Below are 13534 nucleotides of genomic sequence, written 5' to 3'. Positions count from 1 at the left end.
GCTCTTTTACTCTTGTTTCCCAGAACCCTCCTTGTCTCCTAGTCACATTATATCTGACTCTGACTACGTTTCCCAGAATCCTCCTCATCTCTTCACACACGGTGTCTGATTCTGACTACATTTCCTAGAATGCCCCTCATCTCCTAGTCACATGGCATCTGACTTTGACTACACTTCCCAGAATCCTCCTCATCTCTACGTGCACATGGTGTTTGACTCTGACTACATTTCCCAGAATCCTCATCGTTTCCTAGTCACACTCGGTGGTTACTGACCAAAGGCTTGGCTTTGAAGAGAAGCTGGAGCCTTCGGAATTGTGTGCTGTGCTTTCAGCAAGGGTGAACAGAAAACTACAACTTGGGGAGTGGCAGATGGTGAGGTGCTGGAGCCGGTGTGGTGGGTATTCTCTGGATCTGGGTGGGAAGCTGCAGTCACACTCTCTGTCCTGTGAGGTCCCATGCACTCCTTGAAATGCCCTGGACCCAGAGGCAGGAAATAACTTTGCGGGCTGAGTCTGCTCTGAGCTGTGTATAGAATCATCTTTATAGTCAACTTCAACATGCTTTTGGTGCACCCATGGAAAGCAGTTCACCAAACTTGAAGAGGCCTAGTTTCTTAAATACCTTCTAGAGGTTCAGCACTTTGCATTTAAACTTTACCTGTAAGGTCCATTTATTGTTAATTTTGTGGGTTTTGTAAAAAGCATCTCATGTGTTGGGTAGCACTCCACTACTAAGCTGTGATGTAGAAGAGTAAAATTGGTAATACAAAGGATTTACAAATGCTTAGGAGATAGTAAATCTCACAAAATATGATTTAGCTGAGGGAGGACTGCCTCTAAAACACCCAAAGATAAGTATATTCCTACCAGCCCTGTTAGAAATTAGGATGCTAGGATATACATTTGTTTACCAGAATTGTCTAGACATTTGGCTCCAAACCATTACAAATGAGACACCCTTGATTTACAACAAGCCATGAGGCCCATTCCCCATATCAAAGAACAGGACTGTAACAAGCTGCTCAAATAGGCATTACAGGGTCACAAGCAACCTTAGTCCTGGTGTGCCATAAAGTTCCAATTTTCTTCTTGAGAAAAGCATAGTTCTGCCAGGTGGGCAATAGGACACCAGATGACAGCTATTTGAAAAGTGAAACACTGTTGTGTTAAGGATCTGCCTGATCAAGCAAACTTTCATTAGGTCCTCAGACAGGAGAGGAACATTCTTGGGATAGCTAGTAACAGCCTGGGGCCTTGGCCTTGAGAATTTTCCCTAAGGAAGGGCCTAAACAGTGAGCCTTGTCTAAAATCATGATTTTGCTTGGGAGAGCTTGAAGTGGTCTGGAGCAAAACCTTTGTGGAAAGATTGCTTCATATGTAGAGAACCAAACACTTCCCACTACATGGAGTTATGGTTATCATTTCCAAGGCCATTGTGGGCTTAGTCAGTAATGATCTTGAGATACCCTGTGTTTCCCTTGTGCAGCACTGTTTAATTAGCCTCCTCCCTGAGTTTGTCCCATTGCATAATAGTTTCTACTGACTTCCATTTCCCCCCTGGAAGTAGTATACAAGATGGTATTCTTCTTAAGAAGCTTACTTGGCATGGGATATCTTGTGCAAGACCTTCCCATCTAAAATTTTATGTCTTTTACCTTCAACATTTTCTATCTTTCTCATCCCCAGCCACCTTCACCTCAGGATCCTGTCAGTGAAGAAGTTTCTGCTGTTTCAGGTCTCTTGTATACTTAAGAAACAATTCTGGGAATATTTTTGCTGTGTAAGTCTCTCATCTGCCCAAGCAGATAGACATAATGTCTCCTGTCTCTATTTAAATCTTTCAAAGTGCAACCTGGAGCATGAACCTAAAAGACACTTAAGGATGACAGCATATATGAAATGCAAAATGTGTCTAGGCTCCCTCCTCTTTGAGTATTAGCTAGAGATGGATGCATGTTATTGTTAAGTGTATTTATCCTTTATAAATCCACTGGTAAGGCATATTAATGCTAGGACAGCTGCATTTCCATTCTGTTAGAAAAATTTTACTGAGGCAAACTCTCTTATGTTGATTCCAGTCTGTTGCTCTCCAGGGCAATGACCTTGCTGTCTTCTGTACTACACATTCAAAATTCTTAAATGAATATACCACCTCAGACATTTAAAATTGTTGATTAGAGTTATGTAGTTGACTCTCCAATTCAGTCACAAGAGAAGTATTCCTTCTGCCTTCAGACCAAAGTTGGAGGCATAGTTTACACTGCAGGAGGATTTAGGATAGGCAACCAGCTGCTGGAATCACATTTATGAAAAGGGACCTGATTGTGGTTGTTGTAACAATTTTGTAATTTCCCAGCATGTTTTAATTCATGTCTTGTGAATAAACACAGACCAGATGGTGTGAGTGTAGAGTTTGGGAAGGTTATCTTGAGCCAATGAATATTGAATTTGCAATTAGGTAACTATCCTGTGAAGATATGTTCTATCCTACTTGACACAGTTATGTCAGCTCAGATGTTTGAGAATCAAGTCATTTACTGTAACTATGTATCAGATTACAGAGCTCAGTAGCCAACACATGCATATGGGCAGCATCAGTCTATCTTGTATTAATGAATGTAGTAATCCAACAAATAATTCTTGCCTGAAGATCAGAGTGCAAAGCTAAGTCACTAGTTAGCTACACACCTGGTTAAGTGCTAAGCCACTAGTTAGCCACAAACACTAAGTCACTGTTTAGCCACACACTTAAGCCACTAGTTAGCCATGGGGGCAGAAGATCAAGTATTCAAGGTCATCCTTGTCCAGGAAATGGTGATACATGGCTTTATATCCAGCACTTAGAAGACAGAGGCATATGGATTTCTGTGAGTTCAAGGCCACTCCAGGCTATATGTGACACACACACACACACACACATACACACACACACACACACACACACACACAGAGAGAGAGAGAGAAAGAGAGAGAGAGAGAGAGAGAGAGAGATAATAAATCTAAAAGAGAAGCAGTTGACAAAAATGTTGTCCCAGCACTTGGGATCAAACACCTTTAATCCCAGCACTAGGGAGGTGGAGATAGGAGTGATATGGCTAGACAGAGAGAGGAATATAAGGAAGGAGGGGGCAGGAGGTCATGCAGTGTGAGGACTCAGTCTGAACATTCAGTCTGAGGTTTCATTGAGGCAGCAGTTAGTCTGAGGAGGCATTGTGAGGACAGGTTTGCCCCTTTGGTCTCAGCAATGGTGGAGGTAATAGCACTAGTGGACTGGCCACTCTGCTTCTGTGATTCTTCAGCTTTCATCCCCTGACAGCCAACTTGAGTTTTTTATCATTAAGATCTATTAGAGCTTGTGCTGTAAATGATGTTCTCTCTAGAGAAGCACCATTTTATCAAAGTCAATATAGCTAAGTTTTTCAAATACTAAAAATATATTATATTCCTTTTTTAAAAATCACTTACTGATATCATTTTTAATGTTTTGTTTAATTATATTACTGCTTTTATCTATTTGTTTCTGTTCTCCAATGTTTCTAGGTTTTTACTAGTTACATTCCTTTTCTCTCAATTGATGTTGATTATTGATTTCTATGTAGAGCAAATGTAGGCTTGCCTCATGCTGTGTCATTGAGAATTGCTTTGAACCCCTAATCCTGCTTTTCCTGCCCAGAGCTTGGAAAAAAATCTGGCACCTCCTTCCTGTCTGGGCCTTGGCTGGTCAGTTAATGAGTGAACTCCAAACAATCTGATTTTTAGTGGGGATTTATAAATGAAGAGGGACCTGTGTGAGAATTGAGTTCATTGACCAACTTTTAAACTGGTGGAGTCACAGTTCAGAAAGGGAGAGGCAGGATGGAGGTTGAGCTTTCCTCCTTCAACAGTAGTTGAGATTAGCAATGTGGAATTTGCTAATCAATTCAACATATTCCATAATTGTCCAGACTAGCCATTTTTTGGGGTTCCACAAATGAGGGCAATCAAGAATCTGGATAAAGGACACACCTTATCATGAAAACTTTGGTTACAGTAGTCCAACCAAATATATCTACATAAACTGTTGTCGCCTGTCTAACAGGACTGTCATTTTTCTGGATGTAGCTATACAGTCTGAGAGAAAAGGTTTGTGTGCTCTAATATAAACCCCTAGTCTCTGGAGCACATGAACATAAAGCTCTTTTCAATTTTTAAAAATAATTTTTAGATCATATCTACATCATATCCATGTTTTCTTTCCTGTCCCCAAGCCCTACCATGACTCCACAGTGTTTTCTAATTAATAGATAATTTTACTTAAATTACAGTTACAGAGTAATAACAGTTACTGTTTGAATATGACATGCATTTGGCTGCAATATTTCCCAGCTATGAGTTCAAGGGTTGGCGGCACTACACATTGAGTGTAAATGGATTGTACACACAAGGGACCCTTTGCTTTGCACCAGTTACAGGATGTGTCCTAGGAGAGTAGAAGAATGTCTACAAACTTTCTTGACTAGGCCTTTGTCTGCTGGGCTGGAAGGGCAGAGATGGAAAGACTGTGCTACCTGATTCACTTGATCTCAGATCACCTGGTAGGGTGACTGCTAATATTCTAGGCCAAGCTGGGTGGTCCTAGCCAATGAGGGACTCTGGGAAGGCTTAGCAATCAGGAGTACTGGTGGCAGGTAGCTTCCAGTTTCTTTCCAGGATTCTCCCCTCCTTCTGCTCTAGGGAGTTGTATGGAATAACACAAGCTATACCATGGTGAGTTAGGGTATTCAGAGTAGGCGTGCTAAGCTGTCATTTCTGCTGGAATTTGTATGGACCATGAGACAGACTGTGATTCTCTTGGTCAGTGTGTTGACCAGGGCTGTTGTCCTTGTCATTTGAGCCTCCCTGTATATGGATTTCTTGGATGGGGGAGATTTTACAGCCCTGGCATAGGAGAATGTGATACTTGTAGTATCACTGTCCAGTATACATGCACAGGCAGTTCGTTTGGTATGCAGTGGGAGCACAGATTGGAAAACTGACAGTCTGGTTTCTAGTTTTAAGTTTGTCTTATAAATATTACAGATAATTTAGAAATATGGTAGAAAGATGGTGATATGGATTGTCTTTCAGCAATACATGATTATAATAGTTTTACCTCACTGCTGCCACCAGCCACAATACTCTGATTCAGTAAAGTTTAGTTCCAGAAGACAAAAGGAATTTCTGGGCTGCAGAGATTTCACAGGTGTGCATGGTGTTGGGCAGGCAGTTAGGGCAGGATCCACATCTTGGTCTATAATCCAAGTGGCAGGAAGCAGATTTTAAATTATTCTTCCTTGTTGCATTTTGGGATCAGTAATCAGTGGGGCTGGGTTTACCTGAAACCACAGGAGGCATAAAAGGCATAAAAGGCTACAGAACCAAAGCAAGAAATCTGCTAATTTTGCAGAGAGAGAGCTCTAGAGCATGGGGCTTCTATCTTTGGAAGAAATATCAGTAGCTAAAGGGTCAGAAACAACTGGCTTAGGGTCACTTTGAGTTAATTTAATTGGAGTTTTGAAGTCTGTGTTTATTTAATCTCTATACACATAGATTCATAGGTAGTTCCATACCATTGGTCAAGATAACATTTTCCTGGCTAAGTTTCTTTTGTTCTTTGGGATAATACTTGACTATATTTTCTGGCCTCTGTTCTTGGCTTTTTCTCTCCATCCTCTTTATTCTTTGACAAATATTGTACACATTTTGATTGTTGTAGCTTTTTGGTAAGTATATAAGTCATATATATAAGTCAATCTGTGTACTATGTGTTCATAATCCCATTGAACATTTTGAGTATTTCCAGTGTGATTGCAGCTCTTTTTAATTAAATTTTTTTTTGTGAATGTAGCTTTGTAATCAGCATTTTGTTATAAATTGTTGGGCATTGTCATTGGACTGTATTCATTTTATGCTGCAAAATTACCACATACAGTGTCTTAATTATGCTGGGTCATGTTCATAAATATCACTCATTTATTTTTTTATTTAGGTGTGTTATTGTTGTTGTTAATCTGTGAAAGAGTTTTGGCTTATTGGATAAAACATATTGTGAATCTTGGCAGGTGGTTTAGTACATCTTCTTTTTGGGGATGACTAGAGTTCAGATAATACCACTCAAGTAGCTTATAATTTTCTATATTCTATATCCTGTATACTTGTAGAAAACATGCTTCCTCATGTACAAACATATGCAAATATAGCAATAAACTTGGTAAACTGGTAAGTCCTTATACCATCAATTCTATTACCATCAGTTCTTCTCTTCTACATCACAATTTAGCAATGACACACTACTTTGTACTGAAGATCATAGTGCTAATTCAAATTGGCCTTAATAATAAAAACCTGGAGTCAGATACCAGGGTTAATGGTGAAAGATCAGGGAAGCAGAGCAGCCAGTCCCTAGTTCTTACCTCTACTGAATCAGACCAAAGGGGTGATTCTGTCCCTAGGAACCTTCAGACTGAATACAATGAGCTTTTCTCTCCCCTCACCTTATATTTCTCTTTCCATCCGGTCTTATTATTCCTATCTCCAACTCCCAAGTACTGGGTAAATGGTTTGAGCCACCACCACCTGGCCCTGTTTCACTTTTAGACTGAATTAATCTGGTATAGCCCAGGATGGCCTTGAAATCATAGAGATCCGCCTGCCTCTGCCTCCTCAGAGCTGGTGTTAAAGGTGTGCTCCACCATGGCCAGGCCTCTATGGCTAACTACTACCTAGCTCCACACTCTGGTTTTCAGACAATCTTTGTTTTGTTTTATTTTTTGTTTGTTTGTTTTTGTTTTTTGAGACAGGGTTTCTCTGTGGAGCTTTGGAGCCTGATCTGGAACTCCCTCAGAGATCCTCCTGCTTCTGCCTGGCATGTGCTGTGATTAAAGGCATGGGCAACCACAACCTGGCAAGCTTCATTTGTTCAAGGACAAAATACCACCACACTTGGAGAAAGAGTTTAGAGCTTCACAAAACTAATGGATCCTACTGAGGTGATGGGGATCATCATTCATTAATGAATTATCGGAATACTTTTAAATCTCTGCTACCTCCAGTTACAATGCCATGATTCAGGAAAGTTAAGATCAAGGGAACAAAATAAATTTCTGATCTGCAGAAGTTTCTCAGGTGTGCATGGTGTTGGGTGGGTGGATAGGGCAGATTTCACATGACATGTTGTGTCATGATACATGTGGCAGGAAGCAGACATTAAATTATTCTAAGTTATTTTCTGTGTAGGCATCAGTGGGGCTGGGTTTGCCTCAAACCACATGGGGACATAGAGTTTGGAGAACCATAGCAAGAGATTTCCCCCATTTGTAGAGAGAGCTCTAGATCATGGGGAAGAAATATGGATACTGGAGTGTCAAAAGCAGAACTGTTTAAGGGTCCTTTTGAGTTAATTTTTGTGGGAGTTGTGAAGTCTGTTTATTTAATTTCTAAACACATGGAATCATGCATAGCTGGGTAACATTGGTCAAGATCTCAGTTTACCTGGCTGAGTTTCCTTTGGTCTTTTGATGAAAAGTGGATTGTATTTTTCTGCTTTTGTTCTTGGCTTTTTCTCTCCATCCCCTTTATTCTTTCCCAAATACTATACACCTTCTCAATTGCAGTAGATTCATTATAAGTATAGAAGTTACACTGTGTGAATGTGTGTACTATTCTTTGTAATTCTCTTGGGAATTCTATCTGTTTGCAATTTTCATATAGGTTTGGAATCAGATATCCTGTTATAAGGTGTTGGGAATTTTCTTTGGATTGTTTTCAATTCATGTTGCAAATATACCTTACATGGTATCTTAATATTGAGGCATCAATTTCCCAATGATTATTTACTTCTTTGTTTATGTAGGCTTTTTTATTCTCATTGTTTTTACTGTGCGAAAGACCTTTACTGTTTCACCTAAAAAGGAATATGAGGCTTGGCAGTGGCTTAGCATATATTCTTCTTTGGGCTGGCCTTTGTTCAGATCCCAACACCCAAATTTGGAGGCCCATAACTCCAGATCTGGGGTATCTGACTCCCTCTTCTCTGGTATGTCACAAGTATATACATGGAAAACCTGCCTCTACACACAAACTGTATACACAAAAAATTGGGATAAACTTGTTTTGAAAATTGTTGTTACTTATAAAGCAATAAGAACAAAACCACTATAAATCATACACTATATCTTTTTAAATTTATTCTAAAATTTTAGTTTTCATTTTACATACCAACCACAGTTGCCCTACCTCCCTATCTCCTACCCTCTAATCTCCTTCCCATCCCCCATCCACTCTTCACAGAGGGTAAAGCCTTCAACAAAATCTGTCATATCAAGTTGTTGTAGGTCCAAGCCACTCTATCCTGTATCAAGACTGAGCAACGTATCTCACCATAGAAAGTAGGCTCCAAAAAGCCAGTTTATACACCTGAAATGGGTCCTGGTTTCATTGCTAGGGGTCCCCCAACAGATCACATCACATAACTGTCACCTACATTTAGAAGGTCTAGTGTGGTGCCATGAAGGTTCCCCAGCTGTCAGTCCATGGTGTGTGAGCTCCCACTAGTGACAGTAGGAGGAGATGTAGCTTTGTTGGAGTGAGGTTTTCCTTGTTAGAGGAAGTATGTCACTGTGGGGTCAGGCATTGCAGTTTCTTTTTTTTTTTAAGATTTATTTATTTATTATGAATACAACATCCTGCCTCCATGTATGCCTGCACGCCAGAAGAGGGCACCAGATCTCATTACGGATGGCTGTGAGCCACCATTTGGTTGCTGGGAATTGAACTTAGGACCTCTGGAAGAGCAGTCAGTGCTCTTAACTTCTGAGCCATCTCTCCAGCCTGGCATTGTAGTTTCTTATCCTCAGGATGCTGCCCAGTGTGTCAGTCAACTTCCTGTTAGTCAAGACGCTAACCTTTAACACCGCATGCTGTTATGCCCTCTGTCATGATGATGATTAACTGAATCTCTGAAATGTTAAGGAAGAAACCTCAATTAAATGTTTTCTGTGTAAGAGTTGCCATGGTTCATGGTATCTCTTCACAGCAATAAAAACGTAACAAAGAGAGAAGTTGGTACCAGGGTCTGTGGTATTTATATTATAGGTTGGCCCTATCATACAATTTCTCTGTGGTGTTCTCAGTAGTGTTGATCTACTTGCTTGTTTCTCTCTTTATGTCTGTTCATTGGGATTTCTTTCTCAAGGCTATATATAGCCTACATATAGGGGCCAGAAATAGTGCATGTGAACCTCCTAGTCACTCTTCTTCTAAAGTTACTGTCATGAAAAAAGTGTGGGAAGCACCAGAATTCTCTATCTTGTGAAAGAAGCATACATTTACAGTGTCAGTATCACACTTCATGTTTTACATATTTATGAGTTATTTTAGGATGCAGTGACCTATGATGATGTGCACATCAACTTCACTCAGGAAGAGTGGGCTTTACTTAATCCTTCCCAGAAAAGTCTCTATAAAGATGTGATGCTAGACACCTACATGAACCTCAGTGCTGTAGGTAAGACTGAATTTTCCTTCATGATTAAAATAAGAGGACAACTGTTTCATGGTGTTTAATAATTTTCTGTGATTTCGAAAATTAGGTGAATAAAGCATCGTTCTAATGTTCATTGAAGATATTAACTTAAATTTTGTACAATTTACATTAACATACTTTATATTTTCTGGTATTGTATTTTAGGCTACAGTTGGGATGACCATAGTATTGAAGAACATTGTCAAAGTTCTAGAAGACCTATAAGGTAATTTTCTTGGGCATATTTATACAAATTTGCCTCTTAAAAATTTTTAATGTTTCCTGGATTGTTTAAAGAAAGAAAAGCAACAGTATAAATCAGAGCAGCTTGAAGTTTATTAATGATTCTGAATTTCTCACAAAAACATGTACCTCAGTGTCAGGTAGCTATTCCTGTGAAAAAGAAAACAATGCCTTAACAGATACCATTTGCCATATAGCCCCATGAGATCTAAGCTGTAGAAATGACAATCTGTTTAGTTTAATACCACTCATATATTTTAAATGATATGCACATTGATTAGATGATACAAATATGTCCATAGCCTTCAAAGAAAAAACAGTCTGTATTAAAGCTGGAATTACTCATATATTTGTGACTGTGCTAAGCATATTGAAAGGGTCAGTTTATGAGAGTCAAGAAGGTTGTTGTGGAGAAACCTTAATTCCAAAACCACATGTCTGTGAGGAAAAGAAAGTCAAACTGTGTGAATTCAATGTGGAAACCTGTTATTTGTTATTCTTCCTTTAAGAAGAATATCATGTCCAGCAGGGCAGGGGTAGTACATGCCATTAATCCCAGCACTTGGGAGGCAGAGACAGGTAGATTTGTATGAGTTGGAGGCCAGCCTGGTCTACAGAGGAAGTTCTAGGACAGGATTCATAGCTACACACAGAAAGCTATCTCAAAAAAAGAAAAAAAGAATATCATATGTCACTCTAAATATAAGCTATGTGAGCATAGAATATGGAAAGAAGCAATGTATCTTTCTCTCTCTCTCTTTCTCTCTCTTGGATAAATGAGAAGATATGAAAGATTTTCAGTAGTCCCCACTTTGGGAAGAAATGTTGAATGTGATACAAGTTTACAGCTAATTGGTGTTCCAAATTCATTATAAAGATACCAACAAATACATACTGCAGAAAACCACTATGAGCATTGGATTGTATGAATACTTCCATTTATCCTGGTACAATCTGCCAATGTAGTATGACTCACACTATAAGAAAACTTATGAAGGCTATAAATATGGCAGAGATCTGAATTCCTCCAGTTCTTTTCAAATATGTGAAAAATCTCATATAAAAAAGATGTCGGCTGGGTGGTGGTGGTGCACGCCTTTAATCCCAGAACTCAGGAAGTAGAGGCAGGTGGATCTCTGTGAGTTTGAAATCAGCCTGGTCTATGAGAGCTAGTTCCAGGATAGCTCTAAAGCCACAGGGAAGCCCTGGTTTGAAAAACCAAAAATAAAATAAAATAAAATAGAAAAGATGCCATAAATGTGGGCCATGAAATGAAGACTCTTGCTATCTCACAGGTGTCTTCAAAGTCACAAAACAACCCTTCATGAAGGGAAGCATCATGAATGTAAAATATAAGATCTGATTCCTCTTTATAATTAAGCCAAATTATAAAATTAATTTATACAGATACAAAGCTTCATCAGTATAATGCATATGGTAAAGCTTTTATATGTGGCAATTATCATTGCAGGAATGAAAGATGCCATATAGGAGAGAATCCCTGTGAATATATTCAGTGTTTTAAAATCTTTGTGTGTTACAGGTGTCTTCAAAGTCATGAAAAAATTCATACTGGAGAGAAACCGTATAAATGTTTTCTTTATGGTGAAGTCTTTGCATCTCACAGTTGTTTCCAACTCCATAAAAGAATACATACTGGAGAGAAAACCCATGAATGTAGTCAATGTATTAATGCTTTTGCAAGTCATGGTGTGCTTAAAAGATGTGTAAGTGCACATGTTGGAGAGAAACTCTATGAATGTAATCAATGTGGAAAATCATTTTCAGAATGCTCTAAACTCCAAATACATAAAAGAACACATACTGGAGAGAAATCATATGAATGTAATCAATGTGGGAAAGCATTTTCAGAATGCTCTAGACTCCAAAGACATATAAGAACACATACTGGAGAGAAACCCTATGAATGTAATCAATGTAGTAAAACCTTTTCACAAAACTGCGGTCTCATAATTCATAAAAGAACACATACTGGAGAGAGACCCTATGAATGTAATCAATGTGGTAAAGCCTTTTCACAAAACTGCAGTCTCAAAAGTCATAAAAGAACACATACTGGAGAGAAACCCTTTGTATGTAACCATTGTGGTAAAACCTTCTCACATGGCAGTGGTCTCCAATATCATAAAAGAATACATACTGGAGAGAGACCCTATGAATGCAATCAATGTGGTAAAGCTTTTGTAAGTCATGGTGACCTTAAAAGACATGAAAGAACACATACTGGAGAGAGACCCTATGAATGTAATCAATGTGGTAAATCTTTTCCACAACACTGTGGTCTTGTAAGTCATAAAAGAACACATACTGGAGAGAAACCCTTTGTATGTAACCATTGTGGTAAAGCCTTTTCACGTGGCAGTGGTCTCCAATATCATAAAAGAATACATACTGGAGAGAGACCCTATGAATGCAATCAATGTGGTAAAGCTTTTGCAAGTCATGGTCAGCTTAAAAGACATAAAAGAACACATACTGGAGAGAGACCCTATGAATGTAATCAATGTGGTAAAGCCTTTTCACATCACAGTACCCTCTTAACTCATAAAAAAACACATACTTGAGAGAGACCCTGTGAGTATAACTTGGGGGGTAAAGTATTTGTATGTATCATCAGTCATTAAAATCATGAAAAAACATCATACTGCAGAGAAACCCTATAAATATAAGCAGTGTGTCAAAGTTGTACATTTTGAATATCACAATAATCTTTGAGGGCCTGAGAAAATTCATACCAAAGGGAATCTTACTAGAAGGGATTTGGTACAATCTTCAACCAACACATATTTGGCTATACAAGATTCTGGAGAGAAAAAAAATCTGACAAATGTCAACAATCTGTTCAAGTATTATGATGTCTCTCTTTTGTTTGCACCTGCAAATTTGTATGGAAAAATTTTATGAATTCATTTATAACACTTTTTGATTTCATACTTTATTATATAAAAAAACCTCATTCAGATTGGTTGATTTCTCTAAATTCAATCCTACATTCTTGCTTTCAGTTCTATGAATGAGTTCATGATGAAGGGAAACTGTTAGACTTTAAATGCCTCAATACCTGGGTTACAGGAATGACTGCTTACAAGACAAAATATTCACATGTGCAATCTGTTTGGTTAAAGATTTGGTTTAATTATGTGAGGTTAGTGTGTGGGTTTATGAATGTTCATGCTTGTTCCCAAGAACATTAGACCCTTGAGTATTCCTGTAGCAGGAACTAAGGAAGTTCTCAAAAACCTGACCTAGGTCTTGGCAATGAACTTGTCATAATTTTGCTTGTCCATGTATCTAACCCTGTACATATTTTAAATCCTTTTTGTATCATCTTGATATCAGGTAACAAAGAAGAACTCATGAAAGAGAAAACCCAATTCATGTAAACAATTTTGTAAAAACTTCAAACTTGTCTTTAGTTTCAATAAAAAATTGTTTCATGTGATTCCGGGCTGTTAATGAGTTCACCAGATTGGCAATAAATGATAAGTAGGTGTTTAATTGGGGAACAGCTTACAAAGATAATAATAAGGAGTCATTGTGGCATTTCTGCTCTAGAAGGTACGGTCCTTATCTTACTAATGCAATCTGCAACCCAAGAGAGAGTGTGAGTGAGAGAGCTCAATACACTCCTCCACCTTCTGGTCATGTATGCAGAACCAAAGGCACAGCACAGGAGACAACTTCCACTTCCTCAGAAGAGCTGAGGAGAAAGCCTGCCTCCCATCTGA

At 38.7% G+C, this 13534-nt stretch overlaps 1 protein-coding gene across 10 annotated transcripts; it reads left to right on the top strand.

Moving 5' to 3' along the window:
* Positions 1-239: 239 nt before the first annotated feature.
* LOC101830560 (zinc finger protein 431-like) lies at positions 240-13248 on the top strand. Of its 10 annotated transcripts, none has more exons than XM_040747866.1 (6): positions 240-374; positions 1688-1781; positions 6820-7008; positions 9398-9524; positions 9708-9768; positions 11329-13248. In XM_040747866.1, exons 3-6 carry the CDS (start codon positions 6994-6996, stop codon positions 12368-12370), a joined length of 1245 nt encoding a protein of 414 aa, XP_040603800.1. In that variant the 5' UTR covers positions 240-374; positions 1688-1781; positions 6820-6993; the 3' UTR covers positions 12371-13248. The 10 variants fall into 10 exon arrangements, with proteins under 10 accessions (XP_040603800.1, XP_040603804.1, XP_040603801.1 ...); XM_040747870.1 differs by having other exon boundaries at positions 6820-7144; XM_040747867.1 differs by having other exon boundaries at positions 240-396.
* Positions 13249-13534: the final 286 nt, after the last annotated feature.

Source organism: Mesocricetus auratus, unplaced genomic scaffold, assembly GCF_017639785.1.
Source record: "Mesocricetus auratus isolate SY011 unplaced genomic scaffold, BCM_Maur_2.0 Super-Scaffold_100006, whole genome shotgun sequence".
NCBI lineage: Eukaryota > Metazoa > Chordata > Mammalia > Rodentia > Cricetidae > Mesocricetus > Mesocricetus auratus.
Note: the sequence above shows the minus strand (reverse complement) of the source record. Positions and strands in the feature narration are given on the sequence as shown.

Excerpts from the sequence above, each read along its gene's own strand:
- LOC101830560 (XM_013124588.3), top strand. Across the intron at positions 9,525-9,707 it reads CATGAACCTCAGTGCTGTAG|GCTACAGTTGGGATGACCAT; the intron begins GTAAGACTGAAT and ends ATTGTATTTTAG. Across the intron at positions 9,769-11,328 it reads AGTTCTAGAAGACCTATAAG|GTGTCTTCAAAGTCATGAAA; the intron begins GTAATTTTCTTG and ends TGTGTGTTACAG.